This window comes from Bombus terrestris, chromosome 5, assembly GCF_910591885.1.
Source record: "Bombus terrestris chromosome 5, iyBomTerr1.2, whole genome shotgun sequence".
Taxonomy (NCBI): domain Eukaryota; kingdom Metazoa; phylum Arthropoda; class Insecta; order Hymenoptera; family Apidae; genus Bombus; species Bombus terrestris.
The window spans coordinates 7,820,152-7,846,326 of NC_063273.1; the positions used below are offsets into that span (position 1 = coordinate 7,820,152).

General features: G+C 36.3%; 3 protein-coding genes across 3 annotated transcripts; 1 reads left to right on the forward strand and 2 right to left on the reverse strand.

The window, feature by feature from the left end:
- The first annotated feature begins 31 nt into the window (after positions 1 to 31).
- LOC100645710 lies at positions 32 to 12,507 on the forward strand. Its single transcript, XM_048406015.1, has 20 exons — positions 32 to 160; positions 5,599 to 5,710; positions 5,792 to 6,030; positions 6,275 to 6,384; positions 6,473 to 6,560; positions 6,720 to 6,952; positions 7,313 to 7,697; positions 7,910 to 8,537; positions 8,741 to 8,762; positions 8,975 to 9,601; positions 9,660 to 9,810; positions 9,893 to 10,120; positions 10,199 to 10,824; positions 11,048 to 11,228; positions 11,297 to 11,414; positions 11,506 to 11,561; positions 11,648 to 11,843; positions 11,929 to 12,076; positions 12,154 to 12,259; positions 12,329 to 12,507. The coding sequence occupies exons 2-20, from the start codon at positions 5,635 to 5,637 to the stop codon at positions 12,389 to 12,391; spliced, it is 4,281 nt and encodes a 1,426-aa protein (XP_048261972.1). The 5' UTR covers positions 32 to 160; positions 5,599 to 5,634; the 3' UTR covers positions 12,392 to 12,507.
- LOC100644289 (F-actin-capping protein subunit alpha) lies at positions 681 to 4,600 on the reverse strand. The gene is made up of 3 exons (XM_003395459.4): positions 4,353 to 4,600; positions 3,525 to 3,774; positions 681 to 3,437 (listed from the first exon to the last, which is right to left on the reverse strand). Exons 1-3 carry the CDS (start codon positions 4,548 to 4,550, stop codon positions 3,019 to 3,021), a joined length of 867 nt encoding a protein of 288 aa, XP_003395507.1. The 5' UTR covers positions 4,551 to 4,600; the 3' UTR covers positions 681 to 3,018.
- A 5-nt stretch (positions 12,508 to 12,512) lies between the features above and the next one.
- On the reverse strand, positions 12,513 to 15,565 carry LOC100645485. The gene is made up of 3 exons (XM_048405897.1): positions 13,745 to 15,565; positions 13,400 to 13,636; positions 12,513 to 12,966 (listed from the first exon to the last, which is right to left on the reverse strand). Exons 1-3 carry the CDS (start codon positions 15,327 to 15,329, stop codon positions 12,761 to 12,763), a joined length of 2,028 nt encoding a protein of 675 aa, XP_048261854.1. The 5' UTR covers positions 15,330 to 15,565; the 3' UTR covers positions 12,513 to 12,760.
- Between the last annotated feature and the right edge of the window lie 10,610 nt (positions 15,566 to 26,175).

Here is a 26,175-nt window from a genome sequence, read left to right on the forward strand (position 1 = left end):
TTCTTAGCACGTTAGCAACGACTGGCTTGTAAACAAACATGGCTGTGAATGTTAAAATTCGTGAAATTGTCTTTTAGATTGTCTATTAATTATGTGAACAGATAATCATCCTGAAATGTTCGTATTAGTGTTCCAAAACTTTGTTGTAGATGAAGTCAAGGTAAGCACTTTAATCATTGAAATTGCATAGTTGAGATTAAAAGTACTTTTTCAAAACAATGCACAGCAGCACATGTGCACTATAATTGTTTACATTGAGTAATAAAAGCTTTTCGGGGTTACTACTACAAATTACAATCAAATAATATTAAAAAGTAATTAATTCAAATACAATATTTTATATTATATATTTTGTCCTATCTTATCTTTTTAATAGAGAAATCTTAAGGTTATTTTTTATGACAGTATAGTGCAAATTTCTATATGCATTTATTTATCATAATTAGTTGTTTATGTTATATAAAATTTGAAAATAAAGTTTATATAACACATTTTTTACGTGTTTTTTTTCTACCTTCAATAATTCCACAGTTGTATTACCTACATTTGTTAACATCAACAATAATTGATATTTGAATTTTGTTGATATTAACTATTATCTAAAGTAAAGTACATATAGAAAAAAATAAAATTTATTTTTTTCTGAATTAAACATGATGTTTAAGTTGATAGTCAAAGTATAAAGTGTTATATCACTTTATTTAATCAATCATAACATTTAATAATACATAATTTAACTGATAAATGTATTCTGTGTTTAAGTTTTTACATAAGGACATGCGTTTCTTATTTTACGGTACATTCGATTGTAGGTAATACCTAATTTTATTATCATAGGCAACTATTTTCTGTAAAGTTTGATAAGATTCGAAACTTCAACACTTCATTTGTAATTTACATACGTAACACAAATTACAATGTTTAAATAATGTATATCATCATATTTACATATAAAATTTTATTATTGCAATATTTAGTATACTAAGTTTTTTGTATTATATCTCTGCACATTTCTTTTAACTTCTTCACAACTGATCAAATGATTTTATGATCTTATATTTAAGTTATGTATGTATTTTGTTCAAAGTTTTTTTTCTAAAAATTATCAAATAGCATGATTAAATAAAATATTTTGGATTACGATGTAACTTACAAAATATGAATAATATTACAAACATGTTTCGAATCCTAAGGTCTGAAAAGTCAAATGGTAGTGTGCTTCATCGCATTCATTCATTCAAATAACATATGTACATAATACCCCCTCAACATAAAGTGAACAGATTAAGGCTCCAGCAGGCTATAGGCTACATTCTACAATGTACAATGCATTATGTACTTTGTTAGTTTCCGTTTTCGCATACATGTCTGGTTGTGTAATGTGTGGTAAGCGATAGCACCAAAAGATTTTTCAACATTATTTGATACAAATGACTCATACAACTATAATATGATTAACACAGAAATCAAGTTGCAATGATTAACATTTATTTCATACCGTACTATTAAACTTTGCAACATATTTGCCATAATAGACATACTTATCATAAAACAATACATCTTAACAAAAATGTATAAATTTATATTTTATGAAATATAAAATTGGACAAAAATAGTAGGCCTTGCCCACCAATATTTGTAATGAATGAAGTTTTGCTTTGTGTATCGAATGCTATGAACACTTAATGGCATTCTGTACCAGATCGTGAATCGATGATAGACATATCTATTTAATTTGATATTGTATATTTTGACATCACCTGTGGCCCCAGCATGCTATTATATTTGTACATAGCATGAAACCATGACAGTATTCATTTAAAGATATATTAAACATGTTATTGTGCTTTTTAGGTGTTACAAGGCTTAAGTGTTTAAAAAAAATTATATTGTTGTGCAACTAATGAATTAAAATTTTAATCACCATTGATTCAAGTATCTTAACTCGATGGTTTCATTAGGCTGACCGAACATGCACATGTTAGACAGCAATTTCTTTCCCACTGTGCAATACTTCATGTACTTATACTTTATAATGTTGACTATTAACATTATGATATCAATATAAGTTAAAATGGATGCATTTAATCTTTTAATATTAAACTTCAACTCCAGATTATAAACTATAAATTTTACAAAATTGATGAAGTAGAATTATCTATTCATTCAAATTATCAACAAGACAATAATCCATGTAATTAATTACAACAAATAAATTCAGTAAATGCAGTTCATTAGAAATGTTTGCACTGAAATATAATTATTGTACAAGATTACTATCTGATTGATGCAATTTGAATGTATCTAATAAATGTATTAACGGATTTCGATATTTCACTCCAAGTTTCACGTTTGTTTGATTTTAGCCATCAGTTACAAATTTTACATGACTTGGTTTACCAAATATAATTCCAATTAAAGTGCTTACAAAAAGTAAGACCAAGGATCCCCGTTACCCCGATTGTAAATTATTAAATAGTAGTAAATTTATAAACAGACACCAATCCACATAATACATAGATTAATATATAAATCAATCTCTTAAATACTGTAAAATAATGGACGTTTTAATCGTAAAGATGAGTTTATAAACAATATATATGTTCTGTTACATTTAAACCCAGTATTATATCAAAGCATTTGATAATAAAATTCATTAAAAATAAAATGTAATCGCAAAAATATTTTTTATGCAATTAGAAATTGTTAATACAGAATTTAAAAAGCTCGGTAAAAAAAAGATATTATAATTAAAATATCTGTACTTCTTTCTCTTTTGCTCTTAAAAAATCGATAGCTACAGTGATGTTTCTTTTTATTACTTTTGTTATTAACAAGATACATTTAGGGGTCCAGAGGAACCTTGAGTGGCATGCATGAGTTTCAGTCAAAACATGTTTAACCAAACTTATAGCATTGTTACATTTGCTCCCATGCACATCACACCTCCAGACTTCACCCATGCAGCAAAATGCGCATTTTAATTATTTCTCTTAATATTATATAAAAAATCTATTTCTATTGACTTTTAAGCTCTTTGCCAATACTGTACGATACAATTTTGTTCCAGTCAATTTTCGTTCGCATAACAGGTAATTGCCTTCGTAGGGCCTTAAAGGTTGTATCAGACATTGTTTGATAATTTTCCGATATAGCAGTTTGATAGTCATTTTCGGATTCTTCAACAAGCCGTATTAATTCTTTTGCTGTTTGTTTCTCATTTGAGATCGGTAAGCTTTCTTTTACTTCTTTGCTACTGACAAGCTGTACATTTCCATCTTCATAGTAATGAACTTGTACTTTAAGGCTACCTCTTAATTCTGCATTTCCAGAACTTGGACTAAAACTAACAGTCCATACAGAACGCCAACGGCCATTCCAAAAATTTTTAGGTTGAAACTGATGATCTTCTATGCAAGCCGTTAGGGTAATATTACCTGTGTAAGTGAATAAACCACATTTTGTTTACAATTGCGATTTTCAAACAATTAAAATTTTATGAAATTTAAAAAAAACAACTATACCTCCTTGACTCTTTCCAAAAACTGAACATGCACCGTGTCTGTAATGACTTTGAGTGTAAGTTGTTATTTCATCTTGTAGAGCCGATCTCCATGGTTCAGCTACAGGATCTGGTTCATACGGTTCGTAATCCTGTGCTTCCTTTCTAAGATGGTCATATTTAAAACTTTGCTTACTACGAGCATCATAAAACCTTTGTCCACCTAAATCATTGTGTTCTGTTATAAGAGCAGGATATTCGCTTCCATCAATCTGAAGTCAAAAACAGGAACAAATTGACTAATGTAACACAAGATTCACAAATGTCAAAAATTTTATCATATAAATACACTTATAAATAAATTAGTATCTAACCTTAATTTAACCAAATTTATTTCATAGAATTACAAAATAGGTATTACTTCCAAATTTCGAAATGAAACGAAGCTTGAACCAGAAATAGAAATTATTATAGATCAATCTCAAATATTTCCTATTAAAATGAGCACAAAATGTAACTATAATTAACCCTACTACAGCGTACGATTTCGATCGAAACTCCACTAAGATTTGCACATAGCAACTGCAGTATAGCGATTTAAGGATACATTAGGTAAACAATCACATTAGCCAGGTGAATATTATCGCGCTCCAATTTCACTGTAAAGTCAACGTCACCTGTCGAAATTCCAAACGCGTGTTGCACGATTAGGACCGTTACTAGCCATTGAAATTCGATCCGACACTTTCCTGAGATAGTGTGATCTTCGATTACCACAGATACTAAACGATACCCCGGATACTATCATAAAAAATTGTAAAAGTTCATCACAGAGAGGTCGATGATGTACCTTAACAGGCGTGAGCTGATCCTTGTTGTACTGAGCAAATGCTCCGGACGCACCCTCCTTCAACAGGTTGTCGTTATTCAACAAGACTCTCACATCATTAAAAACCTCGTTGAATTCGCCCGGCGGTGAATGCAGTATAAAGTCCGAAACTATTCGTACTTTTTCTTGATCAGGGATCACATCTCCATCCGCCGCCATCTTAACTTTTCTCTCGCACGCACACTCCACGATGTCAAACCAAGGTTAGTGCAGTGCAGGTTGTACCGGCGTATCGAAGCACTGCCCCATATACCCGGTGACGCATCACAAAGGGGATACGTATCTCTTTCCTCTTAATCAACTCTATGACATACATATTTTCCTACATTTCCACATATTCCGACGAAACACGCATTTTAAATACGCATATGTATGATGCATATACCAGCTAAATAATTCAATTGTTGTATTTGCTTTTATAAATGCTATATATATATACGAAATGCTTTTAATTTTTCTTGTTGAAATTTAATATTTGCATAAATCGATTTTAAACATTTTCTTATGCAGTAATATTATGAAATTGTATACCTATGTCTATTTATATTATTATTATTATAAAAGGAAGAGACATAGATTGTTTTTGTGGTTAAAATATATTTCATAATTTATTTAACATTCTTTTTTCTATAAAGAATAAAATTTGTAATAGAGGAGAAATGAGGATATAATTCAAGACAGAATTTCAGTCATTTAGTTCAGAGACAACCACTGTATTTAACGAACTTTGCCGAGCATAACCCTCGAATAGTGTTTGTGTTCTCTTATACACAATTCTAGGCAGGTGTGGTTTCGATAAAAGCCGATAGAGCATTTTATCAAGATATTTCTGTCTACACATGTAAAATCTCTTATCGAGAAATCATTCCCTATTGAAAGATCGCCGCCGGATATGTCTGTTTGCCCGCCAAAATTTGAACGGGCTTCAAAACAAGAAAAAAAGGGGCTTCATATTTAAAGTACAACATAACGCGCATTCGCGTTCGAATTACATGAACTGCTATATAAAATATGGCAATATGCCTATTTCAATTTTTAAATTTAGAAGTTCACGTAATCTTTAATATTGAAACTTTTGTATTAAAAAATTCCGAAATGTTGGAATTTTCAAATTTGTTAATTTTGGCACTTTTGCACAAATATTTGAATATTTCGATCAGAAACGAATGTTATTATTAATAATTATTAATAATTTATTTTGTCGTAGTTTTTTTTTTAGGTAATATAATGGAATTTTGAAATTATGGCTGACGATCCAAATCGAGACATTTTGCCTGTGAGAGAAGGTTCTTGTGTGGATTCTTGTCGCAGTGGTATAGGTTCGTATCTGACAGGAATATTAAAATAATATTACACTTGGTTTTCTTTAATTTATGACTTTTACTTGAAACAAATTAAAGATCCCAGAGAGCGACACATTGTATTTAAGCTCGATCGTTACCAACTGGAAGACAGATATTTACGACTGCTCGATGAAGCAAATAACTTAAAAAAATTAACAAACTGTCAGGAAGATAAGATCAAACGATTGACAACAAAGTTGATGAGAGTAACTGGCAATTCAAGATCATGCACAATTGCCTTAGACGTTTATGAGGATAAGAATAAAATAGTCACTCTTGAACTTGAGAACTCCAAGGTAAAAGTTTAATTTTTCCTTTTTACAATTTTTCTACTTCAATTTTAATTAAAAATTTTCAAAGTCAATAAAAAAGAATTGAAAAATAAGAAGTGAAGAAAACAACTCTATCTTCTAATCCTTAAGGAAATCATTTCTGAACCATTGATCTGTTTGAAGCAAAATAGATTGAAAATAGAGTGAATAAGATTTCAAGTCGACAACCATTGCGACTAATACGATAATGTTGCAATCGATTTTCCAGCTGAAAGATAAAGTCTCGGTGCTGAGAAATCAACTGCTGAGTCATACAATAACAGGTAGATCGTCATCAAGAAGTCGTAATCCCCAAGCAAGGCCTTCGTCTGGACGCACGTAAGTCCATAGCGTCATATTACAAGCAATCTATGATTCATACCATGACATATCGTGATAGATCACTGAGTCGAGATCCTCGTTTTAGAACATGCCGAAGTGAAAGCAGCCGCACTAAGATACCATCTTGTCATTGTATTGACGACAATGCGCGATATAATCTCAATAAAATCGAGGTAATAGCAATCGATGAGTTCCTTCTGTTTTATTCATTATTTTTATTTATAATACCTAATAAATGATTGAACGAAGAACAAACAACTTGTCATTTATTAAATTTAGAATTAGGGATGGAAATGATATAAAACGTAATGAAAATTGTATTTGGTGAGCAGGAATTGGAAGCGCAGAAGAAAGAAATGTCTAATCGGATAACTGAACTAGAGGAAGAATTGTCTACTTATACAGCCATGAACCAAAGGGAGAAAGTAGCAGAGAACGTTGAGTACATAAGAGTCTGGCGACAAATGAAGCAACTGAATGATAAGCTAATAGCCACTGAGAACGAGAACGAGTCGTTGAATGCGCAAATCAACGATTTGAAGAGGGAGCTTTACGAGAAGACGAAGTACGCTTAACGTCTCTTTACTCATGCACAACAACGATATTTCTAAACAATACTTGACCAGCTGTGTGAATCGCGTTCCACCTATCGCATTATCATCCTTTACCTTTCTCTTTTTTCCTTATACATGCATTCTTTTTTTATGCATGAAACAACTTATAAATTCTCCGACACAAGTTTCACGCGTAATTAAACTTTCTCTCCTCAACCTTTGTTATTTTATAAATAAATTTTATCTTATAAGTATCTATCTCCTGGATCCTAGCAGATAAACGTTAAATATCAAATGTAAATGCACTGTCTTTATTCATAAAATAGGAAGTCGAGTAACTAAAATAAAAAATGTTATAAATATGTAATTAGGAACAACGAAACGATCACGACGGAGCTTCTGACAGAGAAGAAACGAGTGGCGGAAATCGACGAACAGATGTTAAAGGCGAAGGATTCTCAACTCTCGCTGCGAGAGAAGGATGAGCATATAAAGGACCTGGTAAACGAGATGAAGATATTGCAGCAGCACAACAGCGAGCTCATCGACCTCAGCTCCAAATATGGCGAAGTCGAGCTAGAGAACAAGGAGTTAAAGAAAAAAGTCACGGAGCAGCTTCACGATCAAGAAACTTTGAAAACCGCTTTTAACACCGAACAGGCTAATATCGTGGCGCTGAAAACATCGAACGAACAGTTACTCGGGAAACTCGAAGAACTACAGAAGAATATAGACAGTTTAACGGTACAGTTAACGGTCAGTGTGTAATTTTTTTTCTGAATCAATAATGCTGGTCTTCTGCCTGACAATTCAGATGTTTGCTTCTTTAACTAAGTAAGTGTTTTTTCTCGCTACTCGACTAAATAAATTTGGATATTCTAATATTGATATTCTAATATTTTACTTATCTTCATTATTGAAGATACATTTGCAAAGCACCAATGAAAGTAACGAACGCGTTATTCTAGTGTTTTCAGACACAGACGGAAAAACAGGAAACGACAAAGACTACGCTAATATCGACGAAACAACCCGAGACGAAGATACCAATGATAATCGACAGATGCGAATCGCGCAAAGATGCCAGCATTCAAGTGGAAAAATGCAATATTCTTCGCAATATTCAAGTGGAATATTGCGAAGCGCTCGAAAAGATTTTTGAGCTAGATATCGCTAGGAAAGAGCAGAAATGCAAAGGATGTTGCGAACCATCATCACATGTAGACACTACGAATGCAATCCAAAAATCTATTAAATTGATGGATAGATCAGTGCAGACAGAACATGGATCCGGCGTATCTACCGTAAACACGAAAGATCTGGAAATTATAACACCTATAAAAGAAACATCGAAAATGGAAGAACCACAAATTGCGACGCAAAGTACAGATCCTGCAATAGCTACAGAGAATTATTTGACTCCAGATAAAATGCTGAAGCTTCTGGAACAAGCACAGATAAGCACATCTACGGATGCAGCGAAATTTAATCAGAAACACATGGCTACTGATGCCGACTACAGCGACATGATGGATCAGAATCAGAGACACAGGCAAGTTGTCTCGCTTGAGAAACTGCTCTTCGGTGACTCTAATTGCTGACAAAAATTGTTCGATTATTTTTCGCGCTATTTCAACGCTGTATTTGTATATATATTCATATGAATCTAGTTTAGTTAAGATAGGATAGACAAAGTTTAGAGAATTCAAAATATTTCAATATCCTGTTCGTTAGAATTGGAATTTTAATATCGTTCTTCCGAATAACGCACATTATCAATATTAATAATTGTGACGCAGCAAAATTCTGGAGCTTCCAGATGTTTTAGGCAGAATTCCATGTGTTCGTTTAAATAGTGGTATTTGATTATATTTCAATAAAATATAGATAAGGTTTATGGTAAATAAAACACGTAATAAAGTGATGCTTTCGTATTATAGTACCTTCTTATACTTTATTTCCCTTTTGTAATCGAACATTTTTTATTTCTAATATTTTATCTTCAGTAATTATCGTTAGACACTGTGTTACAGTGGCATAGAGACACTTGTACAAGGAATTCAAGAAGCCGCAGCTTTTCAAGTCGGTCTCCAGCAGCAGAAAAAAGACAATGCTTCTCAGTCAACGGATCCTAATACAGTATTATCCGTATTGTTTAATATTCTTCAAGAGTATACATACATGATACCCCATGAAGCCAACACTCTGTATCGTGCAATTCCACCGATTAAGTATCAATTCGTGAAAGACATCAACAACAATGATACGACATTAAGCAGTGTTGCAAAGAGTTCGATTCGATCTGGTTGTAGCACAAGAAAATATTGCTCGAATCCTTACAGTAAACAAGAAAAGCCAAAGAGAAAATTATTGCCCAATGTACAGAGTTATAGTCGGCCGGTTAAAGTCTCTGATGACAATGATTGTACTTGTAGCAGCTTACTGAGGTGCAATCTAGATACACAATGTGATCGATGTTGCTGTAATTCCACTAAACCGCTTACGTGCTACTTCAACAATACGCAAATGCAATGCAAAGGACAGGCAATAAAGAGCAAGAACGACTTGATCGACTCGAAGGCACCTTCTCACAACGATTCTCTCGCACCTACAAGAAACTGCTATATACCAAGAACTTTAGGCGCATTGAACATTTCTCGGTAACGAACTTCAATAACTTCGATCATTTCGCGAAACTCACGAAGTCACCTTTTTAAGTCAGTTGCAGGACGACAAATCTGGTCCGTACAAATCCTCGGAAACGCGTGAGACTATGCAGAACAGAAATAACTCTTCCACCAGCAATAAATCGTTACAGGAATACATCAAACACCTAGATAGATGCAAAAAAGCCGTGAGTGGGATACCAGTAAGGATTACAATTTAATTAAAACTCGACTGAAACCGATAGGATGTCGATAGAAGATAAAACTCGTACCACGAACATTTAGGTGAATGAAATCGTGAAGCACGTGCAAAATATTGACTCGATACAATACCAACCTATACATAGAAGACCTAAATCTGAAGTCCAGAAAGTAGACTCTTTCTGCAGTGCCGATTGTCCAAACGAGTGTATCGATACTACAAATGCCTTTTCTGATTCATTTCCATTAGTAATCGCGGATGGTCAAGGTCTGGTGGAGCTTCACATCGTATCCTTACAGCTTTCCACGTCCGTTAGTACTAAATAAACTCGTTAATATGAAATAAAATAATCCCGAAGTAATTTTATGAGAGATTGTATTGTACGTCAGGCTAAGCAGATCCTTTTCCGAGAAAAGGATATTAGCAACGTGTTGTTGTTCGTAAGTTGGAACATTTGGAATCAAGATACAACCTACACGCCCACGCTCAAATGTCCCAAGCTGAACTTCAATTCGTCGTTCGTCTATCGAATATCAGACCTATTCTCCTTCTTCAACTACATTCTTCTAGAACTCGTGACCTTCCAAGTGAACGTGTTTCACGACAACGACAACTACATGGTAGCCAAAGGGAAGCTTTGCATCAAAGATATATTGGACTATCCACAAAACAAACTTCACTATATTACACCCGTGAACAGTGTACTCCCCTGCTCGATTGGAATGAATTTTGGTCAATTGTCTCTATGGGTCAGACTAAGCTGTGACATCGAGCAAGTAGAAGCGTTCAAAAGAAGATACGGTATAATATCAGAACCGCCGCTGAAAACGCTCATTCCAGAGAAACCGCCGAAATCGAAGGAATTTGTTCCACCAAAAGACGATCCGTTGGTGTTGAAGGATGAAAATTCCAAAATAGAGTATAGAGACCCGGGAAAATTGCCTGATGTAACAACGACTCGCATAATCGAACCTACTTACATTGACGAATCAAGTACAGAGCGAGGAAGTAATTGGTAATAAAACGTTTCCTTCATAGGATAGACTCAATCGATCACATGTTTTATTTAGGTGAAAATTCTACTGATGTCCCTTCGTCAACAACGCAGTTTAAGCATGACGACGCTTCCTTCACCGTGGTAAAAAAGAGCGTAGACGAAACTGACAATTTAGATTCGAACGCGGAAATCCATACGGATGAACATAAATCTACTTTTACGGTTAAGTGGGATGACACGCTCGAGAAAAGCATAGAGAACGAGATTGTAGAGAAGTATTGCATTTTGTAAATAAAAAATTAGATAGATTTAAAAACGTGATTTTGAATAGACCGAAGCCTATGAAAACTACAAAGAAGTCAAACGAAGAATCTGAAATGGGGAGACCAAGCGTGGTGGAATTTAATGCTTTCCTTTCAAACGTAAGATTAGAAGATCATTTATTTGCTGTTCTTTCAGCCTTTAATTTTGATCTCGCGGATATATTCAGGGTAAAACCGATGAGCCAGATCGGTCAAAATCAGTCGATTCGATCTCCGAGGTGACCAACGTGATCGCAGATAAAAACTGGCAACAATATAAGGAACGCACTACGTTCACTTTCAAGGGCATGTATAACAATTTATAATTCGAAACAGGATTACCCTAATTTATATGGGATGCGCATAGATTAGGATTATTTACAAAAATGAATTTCAGACTCGCCTACAGAAGACTTGTCATCTGATTATATTGTTGATGATAAAGACAATGACGTACGAATTAAAATGTTTTACCGATTCATTTTTCCAATCACTAAGATTACAGAAGTTAACAGAATTTCATGAAATACTAATTACAGCTTGGAAAGGACTCAATTATCATTGAAATCATGAATTTGGTTTTATTCCCAAAAAGCACCGTAATGCAGAATCCAGAGTATCAGCTCCTTTACATCGAATATTGTTTCCTGGGTTATTGTGGAGCTGACATGGAAACGGTTTCAGTGAAGAAACCGCAACCACCAAACCAGAAGTTAACATATAATTTTAGAAGAAGTAAGATAGTAATCTCTTCGACTCCTTCGTTCGTTTTTTTATTCTTTGCTGGAGAAATTTGGGGCTGAGAAAGCATTGTTCACAGAGTTTCGAGTGCACGAAGAGAAGTACCCGTTGCAAAATAGGATCTTATGCGCGATGCTGGATCAATCTATTAACTCTAATATAAAGTTTATTGTCGTATGTGAACCGCTTCCTGAGGAAACTGATACGAAAGAGTGCGTGGAAATTGGGTGAGATGAAAAAGAATTTCTTTATTAAAATATTCTCCGTGGAAGAAATATTAATTTAGGAAAATCGCCATGCATAGGTTCGCTAATTTTAATATAAGGGACTACGCGCTAGGAAGTGGTGAACAGATTATGTCAATCCCGGTGTATACTCCAGACACTACGGAACAAATTGGTCTGCTGAAGGTATTGTAACTATTCTTCGCTATGTATTTGGCTATGAGGATAAATAATTTTTATTTGAAATATTTGTAGATCTACGTGTTAGGCTACGATACGATACGTCAATATTTCGGAAGACGCGAATCGATATTATAAAAATATTCGTTGTTACATTTTTTGAAAATGTGTAAAACTATGGTCACTGTAAAATTAAAAATTTATAAACGTCCAACCAAGAAACCAGGGAACTTGTAAATCTACAATACTGTGATAAAAAATTACGCAGTACAAAACGCCATATTTATTAGAGGCTACTTACATCATAATACAAAGTATTCTACATTTTTCTTGTATACGTGTTACTACATATGTGTTGCGATACATTATTTCCATACGAATCGTTAACTACACGCGGATCGATCATCATTTCCATTATCGTAGTTCCATCTCTCGAAATTCCAACGTTTTTCTTACCTGTTCCATTGATCTTCCGCGTCATACGGATTTCAGAAGGTTCAACTACCCCTAACTTTTCCTCTTTTTATGCTTCATCGTCGCATTTTCCGTTGAATTCGAGCCTTGTTTCTCTTTCAAACTGGACAATTTCGTTTTGCGGAAAATATCGTTGAAGACACTCGTGGATACCTGGAAGTCTTTGCAACCTTTTGGTTGTCGAGCTACGGACCAAACACCTGCTATGGTATCGATACCCTGGCAGACCCTGCAAGCACCTAAACAGAGTTTCATTAACGACTTACCTATTCACAAATCTCGATGTATGTCAGTATTTTACTTTCAGTTATTTTATTTAGCACATTGGCCATGCAACGGCGGCTTTCAATTTCGGACTTTTCTCTGCTTGGTATTTAAATTACTAAAAACTCGAAAATTAGAAAACTACTTTTGATTCGTTCAATGATAGATATATCTGAATTAATAATTTTTCTTACAACAAAATATTCTACAAATGTTAGATATCGTTAGAGACGATTTTATTGGAAGATTTTAATCTATCACGCTAAAATATACAACACTCACGTAGCAGTTAATGTCTTTAGAAAAAAATACATATTTTTGTGATAAAGGAAAGATAATCCCTTTTATAAATAATTACGAATAAAACACTGATATGCAAAAAATACAATTATTCGTAAAATTGCATACCAACAAAGACGGCTATGGAACTGGTACAATTATTGGTGGCGATGAGGGTAAATGGGGAACCACGTTTGAATGGGGCATGACCAGATATGTTCCACGTTCCATTCAGCAAACTATCGTGTAAACGCGGTGACGTGAGGTCGGAAAGCCTCACGATTATAGTACGATTCACGACCCTCATATCCAGTTTCATTCCGGCCTGAGCCGTTGACCAGGACCCTGACAAACGGCAAGGTAAGCCTAAAAATATCGCTCGTTTCACATATCAGGGATAGCCAAGCTTCAGGCCATCTATTTCATTTAGCGAAACATCACATTACACATTATGCACAGTTTACTCGATCTTACCTTCCTCCTTGTTGTTCTTCGACCGATCTTCTTTCAGTTCCTCCAGTTCGTCCATTATAGTACTGAGTATTTCACTGGCTACCTCTTTCGTGTTATGCACTGCGGTAGAAGTATTCGTATTATGACCAGGGTCCCTGTCATCGTCCAGACGTGCCAAAATATCATTGTTATATATTCCATTTCGATTCGACTGCCCCATAAAATTTCCCTCTTCCGCCTTACTTCTGCTTCTGTATCTAATTGCTTGATGTTCCAATCCTCTCGTATTGTCATCCTCGTGAAAACTAGTTTGTTCTCTGCCTGGTTTCTTCTTTAAATAACTTGGACTTATAAAATGTTCTTCCGGTATTCCATTTTCGTAGGTATTGGAATAAGGCAATATTTGACGATTAATATTTTCGTTCAAACTTGGATTTTGTTTGCGATTACCACCATCGACGTTAATTCCTAGGAATTCTAGGACCTTTCCAAGAGGCTGGTCCATCGCGTTGGGAACGTTTACTGTCGAAAGATTGTATCTGGACTGTACTGGGAAATTTTGCGGGGCTACTTGTTGGTCTTGTTGCTGGTTTTCCTGATTACTGTACGATTGAAGAGGAGAGTAATTAAATGGAGTATCAATTTCCGTATTTTCTCCTTTCGTGCCTGGAATCCTCGTGTTATCTATTAAAGGTTGATTTATCATACTCTGCTCGAAGTTTCCTTCCCGTGGCAAATTTGTTTCTATCTGTTGGTAGTTATTTAAACTTTGAATTTGCGGTTCAATCGGTTCGTTTACATTCAGAGTCTGAGATTCGTCCAGATTTAAGTTCTGCAAGTTTTCTTCGGGAGTTTTGTATTGATTCCAATAATTAAATTGATCTGGATTCTGCGTCTCGACAACAGGTTGCTGAACTTCGTCGTTTAATTCATTCGAATCGAAATTATTACCCTCGGCTACTCGCGAGTGTTCCGGAATTTCTGCCGTATTGGCCGAATATGGTGCGTCGAAATTTTCGTTTTGATGTTCCGAGGATCCGTAGTTGATCCCGTAACTAAGAAAAGGATCATCTGCTTCAAAGAGTCGAGAGTTCCGATTTAGTCTCGAGAAATGTTCATTTGTCGGATAGTTCTGAAAATTATTAAGGTAATTGACACCGTCATCCTTGTACCTGAGGTCTCTTCCACGAGTATTGTAATCCGGATAGTAAGGTTTCAAGTGTTTGATCCGATTGCTACGATGCGATGTAAAATTCATCGTTTGTCGTGCGAATCGATCATTAAGATTTTTCGACTCGGCCAGCTGTATGGGAATTTTATTCGCGGCGATGTCTTGGAGAACTTCGTCGTCGCTATAATAATCCGAATACTCGACCCCTTGGTCGCCTGGATTCTTTTTCGACGGATCCTTCGTGGTAGTTCTCATTAAACGATCGATCATCTTTTCGCTTTCGATCTTATGCGATTTTTGGGTGGTACTCAAAGCCGAAGAAAAATCAACGTAATCGCTGTCGTCAACTTTGACAGCGCTAACTTCGACGTCCGATTGGGTGGACAATTCGTCGCGTGATTTCTCGCCGAGAATAACTGGATTATGCTTAATCATAGAATTCCCCCTTCCGTTTGATTTCTTTGTTAACGCGTTAATGCCCCTTTCGGTGTCCAACGTTCTCTGAGTAAAGGAATATTTTTCGAACGTTTATCCGATGCGTAGTCAAATTGACCGCTTGGGCATGCCATGATAATTAGTGGAAAATTGATGAACGAAGCTTACCTACCTTAGAGGATCCTCTCTTTAACAAACCAGGTTGCTGTTTTCTGAACTTTCGGTGATGTCTGAAAAACAGGAAAATATAGCAATTATATACTGCAATATGTTAACAACATACAATAAAATTCCATTTATATGAACCCTATCGGAGATTAGACGGTTCATGCGATAGCATAAGACTGATACTCCCCGCTATTAAAGAATTTTTATTCGTGTAATGGAAGTTTACGTTCAGATAAGTTGAACGAACAAACAGAAGTTGATTCAATTACCGCTAACTAAAATTTCGTTCCTATAAACTCTACTGTATACTAAGATCATTGAAATCAACAAGATGTGTCCTGTTGTATGTAATTACCAAATATATTTACGTGTCTGAATGTTGATAGGGTAACAACTTCTTTCACTACCTTTTTCTCTTCTTTTTCCTTCTTTGTCCCTTGTGTCTCAACACTTTCCGGTGTCTTCTACCTTCGGCCACCTTCGAGCCAGTTTTCGATACTGTTGGCATTTTAATACTCCCACGAAGAGTTCCTTTGGGCGCAACTCGCGAAAGCTTCCTTATAGTCTCCTGCATCTTCGGAGATTTGAGCGCGTCCTTAGCCATTTTGTGCGCTAATCCTCCGCCGCCTTGTCTCGGGATTCTGTTCTTTATGAAACTGACACCACCACGACGTATTATCGAATCTTGATCGCTGGAATATCGGCTATTCTTGTTCGATTGCCGCTTCTCTACGAGACCTGAATTTTCATCGCGAACGGATTTCTCTTTTAAAAACATAGAACCTTGTCGATGCGATTGGGCCACTGCTTTGCTTTCTTCTGACGGTACGAACGATAATTTTTCGGGATTGGTTTCGACGCCAACTGCGCTGATTAGTAGCGGAACGATCATGGTCAATCTGTTTTTTTGGTTAGCAAAATTATTCAACCGCATTTTTTTTATTTTGTAAAAAGGATCGACGATATATTATTCCTATTTGAAATTGTTTTTGTTCCGTACCTGAATAAAGTTAGCAGCATTCCTCCGCGAGGTAGATCGATCGAAAAATTGGTGCTGGTGCCATTGAATCGGCGTACTCACGATGGATTTAAGCTCGTACTTCACCGCGTCGATTCATGACAGTTATTCCCCTTCGTTTTCTGCCTCTCCTGTGTCAACGTCTCGCGGTAGTATCGTTAATAAATCACAGGAAAAATGGTCGTTCACGTGTGGTTCTTCCGACACGTTGACATATCCTCGAGAAAGGTTCGCAGAAAGCGCTCGCGCGACTTTCGATGCTCGTTTCTCCACGACCAACTTTTGTCATGTCGTTACCGTTGATTCACTAGGAAGAGTAACACACTTCAAGAATTGGCGATTTTTCAAATATCCGCAAAAATTAATCGTAAAAACGAGAATTATTATTTTCTATTATGCGAGCGTCGTGATTTTTACTAATAAAATTCTGCCGTTTAAAAATGCCACAACTTGAAGGATTGCTTTTACATTATTTTTATCGCATAGTAAGAAATAAATGCGAAGAATAATTTTATCAAAGACCCTTAAAATTTAGAGACTATTGGTTAAAGAAATATATTTTTTTATTACGATAGATTATGAAATAATTAATAATTTTCTACTGCAAAGTTTCTAACTCAAATCCATTTCCTCGCATATTTACTTCCAGCAAACTGACGATATTACCTATGATGTACGATTCTCTTTGAAATCATGGAAATGTTTCCTCGGGTTTAAAACGATTGTTCATATTCCTCTATTTCCTTCTTTAAACAAGGTTTCAGTGTAAAGTGGTCTTTGAGCATCGTGAAAAGACTACAAACTTCAGTTCGATCCATTTGCTCGTTTCGAATGGCACAAGCGTGTACTTAAATCTACAGAAACATGTTCCACAGGGACGTGTGGGTACGTGTGTGCCGTGTGCGTGTCGCTTTCGCATAGGGTCGATCTACGTGCGATCAAAGCGACTTGGAGGATCGCCAAGTACACGCGTCGGCCTCAATTAGTCAGATATTATGTACGAATGTCCTACACGCGGCATCTTTGCATTAATAACACGGAAATGAACTTATAGCCGTGTCGTTTCGGCACAACGTAGTCTTTCAATCTTTTTATCGTTCCATCTCGGTTAGCGCCGCTTCATGCGAAACATTTTTGGAGTATAATTGCGATAGCAATCACAATAATTCTACGATGCAATATGTATGACATTAATGACTTTTTAAGGTGATACCTGAGAATGTAAGATTTGTAGCTGCTTTATTTGCGACAAAATGATATTTTATGTTGTACTTGGACAGTGAAAGAGAGTAAAAGAGCAGACTTTATAACGTCTCTACGGGAAATTACTGCCTCAGACTAAAATCCCATTTATCTAAACTTCTCTCATTGCAACGAAATCCTAATAACTTAAAAATTTTGTTATTTCTGTATTGAATTAAATTAACTCTTCCTATTGAATCTATTTGTCTGGACTTACTTGTGTAATCTCCATTTATGTGAATGAAATACCATAAATATAAATTATGCCAATTTCTTGCGCTTGTATATTTCTCAAGTTATTGCAGGATAAGATGAAGAAACTGCAAGTACGCGACATCGTAAGCGAATTTATTTATACCAATACTTCATCGAAGCTGAAAAGGGCTAATTGTGATTTGTCTGGACTAAATGACAGGTGTCTAGTTGCAAGAAGAAAAACGGGACATATCTTGCCGGTCGTAAAAGTACATCGACAGCGAAACCATGTGGTGCACGTATTAAAACCAAGTCAGAACACAAATAGACTCCGAACGATCCGTCGAAGTACCATCGGCGCCGGACAGAAGACGGCTGTGAATAGCAAAAAGGACGACTGACTGCAGCTATAGACTGGCTGCCGTAGAAATTATGGTCTGTACAACGCATCGCAAATACAACGGACATATCAGCTGTGGACCAGGAGAGAAATCCCTGGAGACACGTTAGGCATCGATTATTATTAGAACCAGCCAAAGCACAACCAATCTTCGTTCGTCCGCCTCGTCGACGATATTGCAAGCGTATCCAATGGTGCAGATAATTCGCGTCATTGCACTCTCTAAACCACCCTGAAATTTTTAATTATAGTGCAGAGGATACATAGTGTCATGGAAGAAAGATTAAGTGGGAGGAAAAAATTTGAGAGTTTGAAAATTGGTCTATACTTTCTATTACTTTTAATCGAACGTTCAGTGCACGAACATTTGAAAATTTTTATGAGTTATACTTTCTGTTGTTTTTCATCGAATTTTGAATGCACCAATTATGAAGATTTTATGAGTTATGCTTCCTATTGCTTTTTATCGGTTCTTAAATGGGCCAAATTTGAAAATTCTGTGATCTGCGCTTTCTATTTGCTTTCTCTCAGAATTCAAAATTGGAAAATTTCATGATTCCTATTTATAAATAAGTGTACTATAAAATAATTAATAAATTTTATTTGTCGACACGATTAAGGATAAAGCAAATTGAGAGGTAGGTGCGCCAATGCCATAGATTGAATTCTATGCACATCATGACGATGACAAAGCGCTCGTCACATCAAAACAATTCTGTTTACGAACAGTGCGTACAGTTTGGGATAGTTTGTAAAATAGTAAAATAATCACGTTAAATCTCTGCTAGATCGTAAGACGTCGATGATCGCACGAATTAGACTGGCAAATTATGCTTGTGAAATGGACAGTATTTTTAAATCGATCGATGCCCATCAATTGCGTAATCGAGTATTTCTAATTATTTAATCGAACCTTGGCGCGCGTACAGCTGCTTCAACGAAGACGATTCGAAATGCGAAGCGATAAGAAATTAATTACACAAAGGAGAAGAAGTTAATATTTACGACATAAAGAGACACGCTTTTAGACGCACATAATGGCCATTGTCGATAATTCACAATTGTGTAATGATCCTTGGTTAATTACTCGAAGAATCCTTGGCTCGCGTACAGCGACGCGAGGATGCTAGAGAGGAATACCAAAGGTCGCCATTTCTGCAAACGAATACTTTTCTATTGTATCATTAGCAAAATTATCTCCTAAAATCAAGTACAATACTATCTTAAATCTTCAACCCATTTTTCTAAAATTACTAGCTACTTCTCTAATTTTTCTATAATTCCAAATTTCCTCGATTTTATTTTACATTATTTACTATTTCTACCAATAAAACATCTACTAATTACCATAACGAAAATTCATTACGATAATACTTTAGATCGTCAGTGTTCTCTTTTAAGATTCCTATATGCTTTATTTCTTAATCCTCTAATTCAAAATATCCTCGATTTTACGCTGCATCACTTTTCCATTTCCACGAACCTTCTCTTCAATAAATCTTCGGCCAATGCTTACAACGACGTGAAACAACAAACGAAATTTCGGTGGAACCGGTGCATCGAACAACAGGTGCGTTGTTCCATGAACTACCTCAAGAAGAGAAGATGAACGAGGATGACGACGACTAGAAGGATGCCAGAGCGATGTCGATGCACAACGCACGGTTATAAGTGAAAGAAACGAAGAAAGGAAAGAAGACGACGCGGGCCACGATGAAGAAGACGAAGAAGAAGAAGAAGAAGAGGTAGAAGAGAAGCGTGGAGGGTGTCGGGACGTCTTGCGGCTGGCATTGGTAGCAGTCTCGAGATAGCCGCCGGCTGGCTTCCTCACCGCCTCGGGGGATTTATTCGGGGATTCCGAACGCAAAGTGGTGAACGATATATCCAGTGGCTGATCCATCGATCCACCGTGTACATCCAGTGCTCAGCGTGTTAACGAGGGTCGCGATTTACCTTCGTTCGTCGACGACAAAGAAACTCGATAAACCGACTCTGAATGTGTTTAGCTGGAGGTGAGTCCGTCTAGCATTTTCACCAGCTTCTTTTTCGTACGTTCGTTCTTTCCTCTTTCGCTGGCCATCGTGTCAGCTCGTCGTCGTGCTATTTTCGTGAGTGTTGTGCAAGTGTCGATCTCGCATTCAAGCGGTACACGAACAGCAGCGTGCTGGCTTCACGCTCGGATCCACCATTCGAACCCCATTCCGCCGGGTTCTTTGAAGGTTTACAACTTCCTCGTTCGACCATCCCCTGCTAGACAGGACTTAGTGTCTCTCTTTCACTGTCATCGATAGATTTTTTGTTATTATCGCGACTGGCCTTGGACGATGCTGCCTGTGCTCGGTGAATTTCGACCGATTATTTCGGGACGCATGGTGGATGAGCTGCTTTCTCAGGAGTATCGTCTTCGAGATATCAGTGACGTGCGATTGAAAAATAAAAGCTGTTACAAACGGGGCTGGTATGTTATGAAATGAACGCGAGCGCGGCCTTGAGTTCTCTATTGCGCACCGGATGATTAATTTGTTGCTCGAAGAGGGTTAGATGTTATACCGGAATAAAATTGTACGATTGTGTCATTTAATTCTGGATTACATTCCGGATAAAGAGTAGCGTATTTTTTCGATTAACAGAGATATTTTGATGACTATCGATAGTTAAGAAAATTGAAAAAGATCGGGGAAGATTAAGTTAGCTATGGATGAAGACAACATTTGTTCAACGAGGAAATTCATTTCATCGGTTCTTATCAGACGGTAGAAAGTATTCGTGATATTTATGTATATGGAGCCTGTCTTATCTTCGACGAGCTGTCGACGCGGTGACAGATATGGAATGCTGTCAACTTGCCATGCGGAAGCACGCGAATAGGGTGTAACAAATCTTCTACTGATTATCACTCGTCTACTGCGAAAATTTCTATGATTAATAGCTTTCTCTCGCATGGAAATAACTGATCGTTTTCGTTTTCTCGACATATTTAGTTAAAGCAGCAAATAACTGCACAAACGTCGACTCATCTTTCGACTGTACATCTAACTTCTCATGTAATACAATCTATTTAATGATTATTTTTAACATCAGTCTTTTTAAGCTTGCGCTTTAAGGCTTCTCTCTCTTCTCACTCAAACGATTTATTGAGAGGAATACAAAGTTATATCATGACTGCAGTCAAAACATCAAAGTCTTTTTAATGGGATGATGATACTGGTACGACTTTGATCCATCAACCTATGCTGTGAAACTCGCGATGAAATAAAATTCTGTGTTACATGCCCAAGGTGCGTCGTAAAATAGCTGTGCCATTTTGCTGGCACAATTTCCATCGCGACACAACTCGTCCAGTGAATTAAACCGCGAACAGTCCAGTCGAAGGCCAAGTTTTTAGGTTCGCGGAAAGATGACTAAACGAACATGACCGCGATGAAGGTAGCCCACGCGTTTCCAAGGTGCGCTACTCAAAATATCTAACTGCGTTATGTCTTCTTGAGACACAACAAGTTGCTACAGCGCGCAATAATGTAAATCATTCAATAACGCAAGTCATTTTCACGATATGATACTTAATTAACACTGATTTTTGCTGTACTTTTATCGTTCTTCAACAAATTTTTATCGTAGAATTTAAGGCTCAATATTTGAAGCTTTATTCTGAATACACATGGACGTAAATTGTACAGTATTCGTGGCTTTTCCGCTTCTGCACCATTTCAACGTCTAAAAAAAGAATTCGATCGAGTCTAGTAGTATCGGCTGTTGGTGATTGAATTGGATTAGCAGAACAAGTTTATTTTCATTTGATGGCATCAAAGGAGATGAATCCTTATCGAGGGTGTAATGTTTACTTCTTCCTCGTTGTCTTTAACAAAATTGGGATTAAATGATCGTCAAAGAATTAAGGAATAATAGTTAACAAAATGTAAAAACATTATTTTTTGAAATTACTAAACTTTATTAACATCATTCTTAAATATGATAAAAATATGATTTTTAAAGTTATTTTTTATTTAGTTTAATTAAATTTACGTTACAATATTGCGTATAATTTACATTTTCAATTCAGTTAAGTTTATGAAAGGTATCGTACGAGTATATTCTCGCTGAACGGCGTTGAAGCAGTCAATTCAGACTGTTTATCAAGCTGGTTCGATAATACTTCCTCCATCGCGTTGTATGAACCAGCGTAAAGCTTCGTGTCTGGCGCGTGGATTTCGACGTCGAAATCAATGGCGGAAGTGACCCGATTAGCGGCGAAATACAAGAAAATGCGGCCAACATCGTGCGGTGCTAGGTGGCCAGCCAATCAGACGAACGAATACGGGTGCCGCGTGTCGGAAATAGATTTCGCTTAAACTAAAGGTTGATCCACCGACGCCACTTTAACCATCTACGTACAACGTTCGATTTACCCCCCATGAAATCGATCGAAACTTCCTAGTGACCGCCACACTTTTCATGAAATATTTAAATTTACCGCGCAAATACGCGGAAGCAACATCTATATTGTGTATAGTAATATTTATAGCATTATTGTACAGTTGTATAGCCTTGCTACATTTATTAAACAAATGTATGAGATTTGATGACAACGTTCTCTGTTTAAATATGTGATTTTTTAAAGTAGTAAAGTAAAGAAAAATATATTGGTGAAATCAAAATTGCGCGCTAAAGAGAACTGCGCATGGCTCAGTGCGCAGGCGTAGTGTATGATATAAATTCCTTTGTATTCCTACGTGTTTAAATTGCATAGAAGAGCTGAAAAAGTATAGTGAGAAAAAGTTTGATAGTCATTACGTTCTTGCATGTATTTGATAATGGAATCGAAGTAAAATATGAAGAGATTAAGGTAAATTTAGATTGAGTTTAGTGAAGGGGATTCGCTTTCTTATGACACTGAATAGAGTGTAAGTGATAAATGTGGGGTTATGAATTTGTATAATTGATCACTCCACATTACTTTCTAAAGATTATATTGTTAATAGAAAGAGAAAATATGTAATCAGAAAATGATTTAACAAAGTCGATAAGTTACCTACTGGTCGAGAAAGAGTTTACATCTTTACTGAAATCCGATATTTGAATCACCGTTTAGATTGAGATGGCAGCACTGCCATCATAAACGGAAATTCAGAATTAAGAACATAAATTAAATATTATAACGTAACTTAAAGTTCTTTTTCTTATTAATTTTTAGAATGATAGTGTAATGTGGAATTCACCGCAATGGCTTCCAACACTTCAATTACGTCCAAATCGAAACAAGGTAAGTTACACAACGATTCGTACGATAAAAGATTCACATCCAAACAAATTGAAACATAAAAATTTTAAATGTAAGACAGACAGTAGAGTTTTAATAACACCGTTGTTAAATCTGTGTCCAGAAATTTCAGCGGAGATAACTCGAGTCATCAGACGAGAGGGAATCACGATTGAGTCGTCAGGCAGGGTGAGTTACGCTTTCATCAATTCCAAACGTTACCTCGTAAAACATTTAGTTCTCACGAGTAATAGAAACATTAACCCTAGAGAATAATATCAATGACAATAATCTCACGAAGAGAACGGCTATTTCGCCCTTATTATCGGAAGCTTCTTCCTCCTATCAAAGTGACGTATAGCGCGCAAACTGGCATTGCGATTTTACGTGCTCATTAACTGCGCATTCTTGAAGGAAACAACGCGAATAAAGGGCGAAACATCAAACGTTTTTGAGTAATTGGCTAAATGGCAACTAACAAGACGTATATGCCTCCACGCTAAATACGTTACGTCACGATACCGCCATCTAAATTAAACTAAAACCAAGGCGCACCGCACGAAGGTAGATAGAATATCTGGTTCGATGCCAAAGACTGAAGACAACCAAGAACTCACCGCCATTCCAACTACTCCCGCAATGCACGAACACGTCTCTCATTCTTCTCAGCGATCATCTCCCTCTCCCCCCACACCGCTTCCTTTTCTCTTCAGCTACTGTCTCATCCCTTAATTCAGCCAAGCAGATTCCTTTTTCTACCGAGTCCCCGACATGATTTATACGAAACGCATTCTGTCGGTGTTTCACGCTTCCTGGAAAGCCAATCTGTTAACGTGCCGGTCCTGGCCAACGGCGCGCATGCCACTCGAATCCGAAACGTCTCGTTTCCATCCTTAATTAGGCCTTAATTAATTACAAAATATCTGGCATTCTTTGGTACATATACTGGAAGCAATATATTATACTTGCTTGTTCGATCCAGCTAAGGCAATACTGCTACTATAATGAGACAAAATATGATTCGTGGTAACGAATAATGAAAAAATATTACTTGGGTATAGCATTAACGCTCGAAAGATGGATCACGTAGATCTACGCTTTCATTCCCAAAACGTAGATTTACGTTTTCAATTATGATTTTACGTTGAACTTTTTGGTTCTCGGACTTGCATGTATGCTTCCTTTCTCGTTGTATTATGTTTGTTGTATTTTAAGATGAACTGAACTTTGCACTTGAAAATATGTGAAGATATAGAGAAATATCAAATAGTGAAATTTCTAAATTAGAAACTGGCTTAGTAATTTAATAGCTCTTCGATAATTATTATTCCTGGAACTCTGTCAATTCTCTGGAATATGCAGCAATGATACTGTTATTGATTTTGTTGATCCACTCGCATGGGTTTTTTATACCAAACATTATAACAAACAGTGATCGTTCATCGCGTGACGGAGAAAGTCTTACATATCTTCTGGTACTTCTCACAACTGGTGAAATGCAAACCTGGTCGTTGCATACGTTATGCAAAGCAAACAATCCAAAGATTTCTCTTGTTATTCATTCATCCATTCGTTCGTTCGTTGCCACTTATCCGGATGAGGCGTATTAATTTAATTTCATACTTCTACAGTAACATATTTTCTTGATATCTAAATACTTTGAATTCTGGAGTTATGAATTTCGCAATTCCAAACTGTCTTGTGATCTACATAAGATTGTATTTCGCTGTGTTCAATATTTTCAGGTCATCTGCAAAATAAATTATCCAAAGGGAATTTCAAAAATAGCTTGATTCTGGAAATACAGGAGCACCGCTCGTCAGCTTCATCCCTCATTTCAAAGCTCTAAAATATGAAGTTCACCGGACGAACATCACAGTCGTTGGAACAGACAAAGTCGAGTCAATTGACATATATCCAAAGGACCTAATGATCCATAACCGAGTTATGTTTAGATTTGGCTTTCCTTTAATCATAAATCACCCGTTAGATCGGTTCTTTGTACAAAATTCACGTGGATGGCGTTATATGCAACCATCTAGCTCGGATAAGATCATCGAAATAGAATCGTCTCCAAGGTGACTTAAATTAAATTGTAATTTCGCTTAACGTTAAATAATTCTAGCATTTGCGCTTTTAATCGGTTTTATGTTTAAACGATTCAATCGATCCTGTCGTTACCCTTCCACGAGTTGTTGAACGATTTACACGATCGCTTAAAATATTCTTCCTGCTCGATCGTCATACAAATTCAATTTATGAAAGAAGAACGTAATAGGTGTCATAAATAGTTTCTTTATCGAATGCGGATCCAATGAATCACGCACGGTGGCGTTGACACGTTGAGTCTCATGCAGTGAAGAGTTTGGCAGACGATCAAAATCACATCAATGTGCCAATAGAAATTGTGACGCTGCTGCTTCACGTGCAGGTTTAACAGTTTTCAGTAAACGATAACTGGTTGTCAAACGTACGTCTGACAACTTAAAAATCGTACATCTTCATATTAAATCATTGCCGATAGAAACGAGTTTTCGAGGTTCTCAACGTTGAAACGAATGGCACG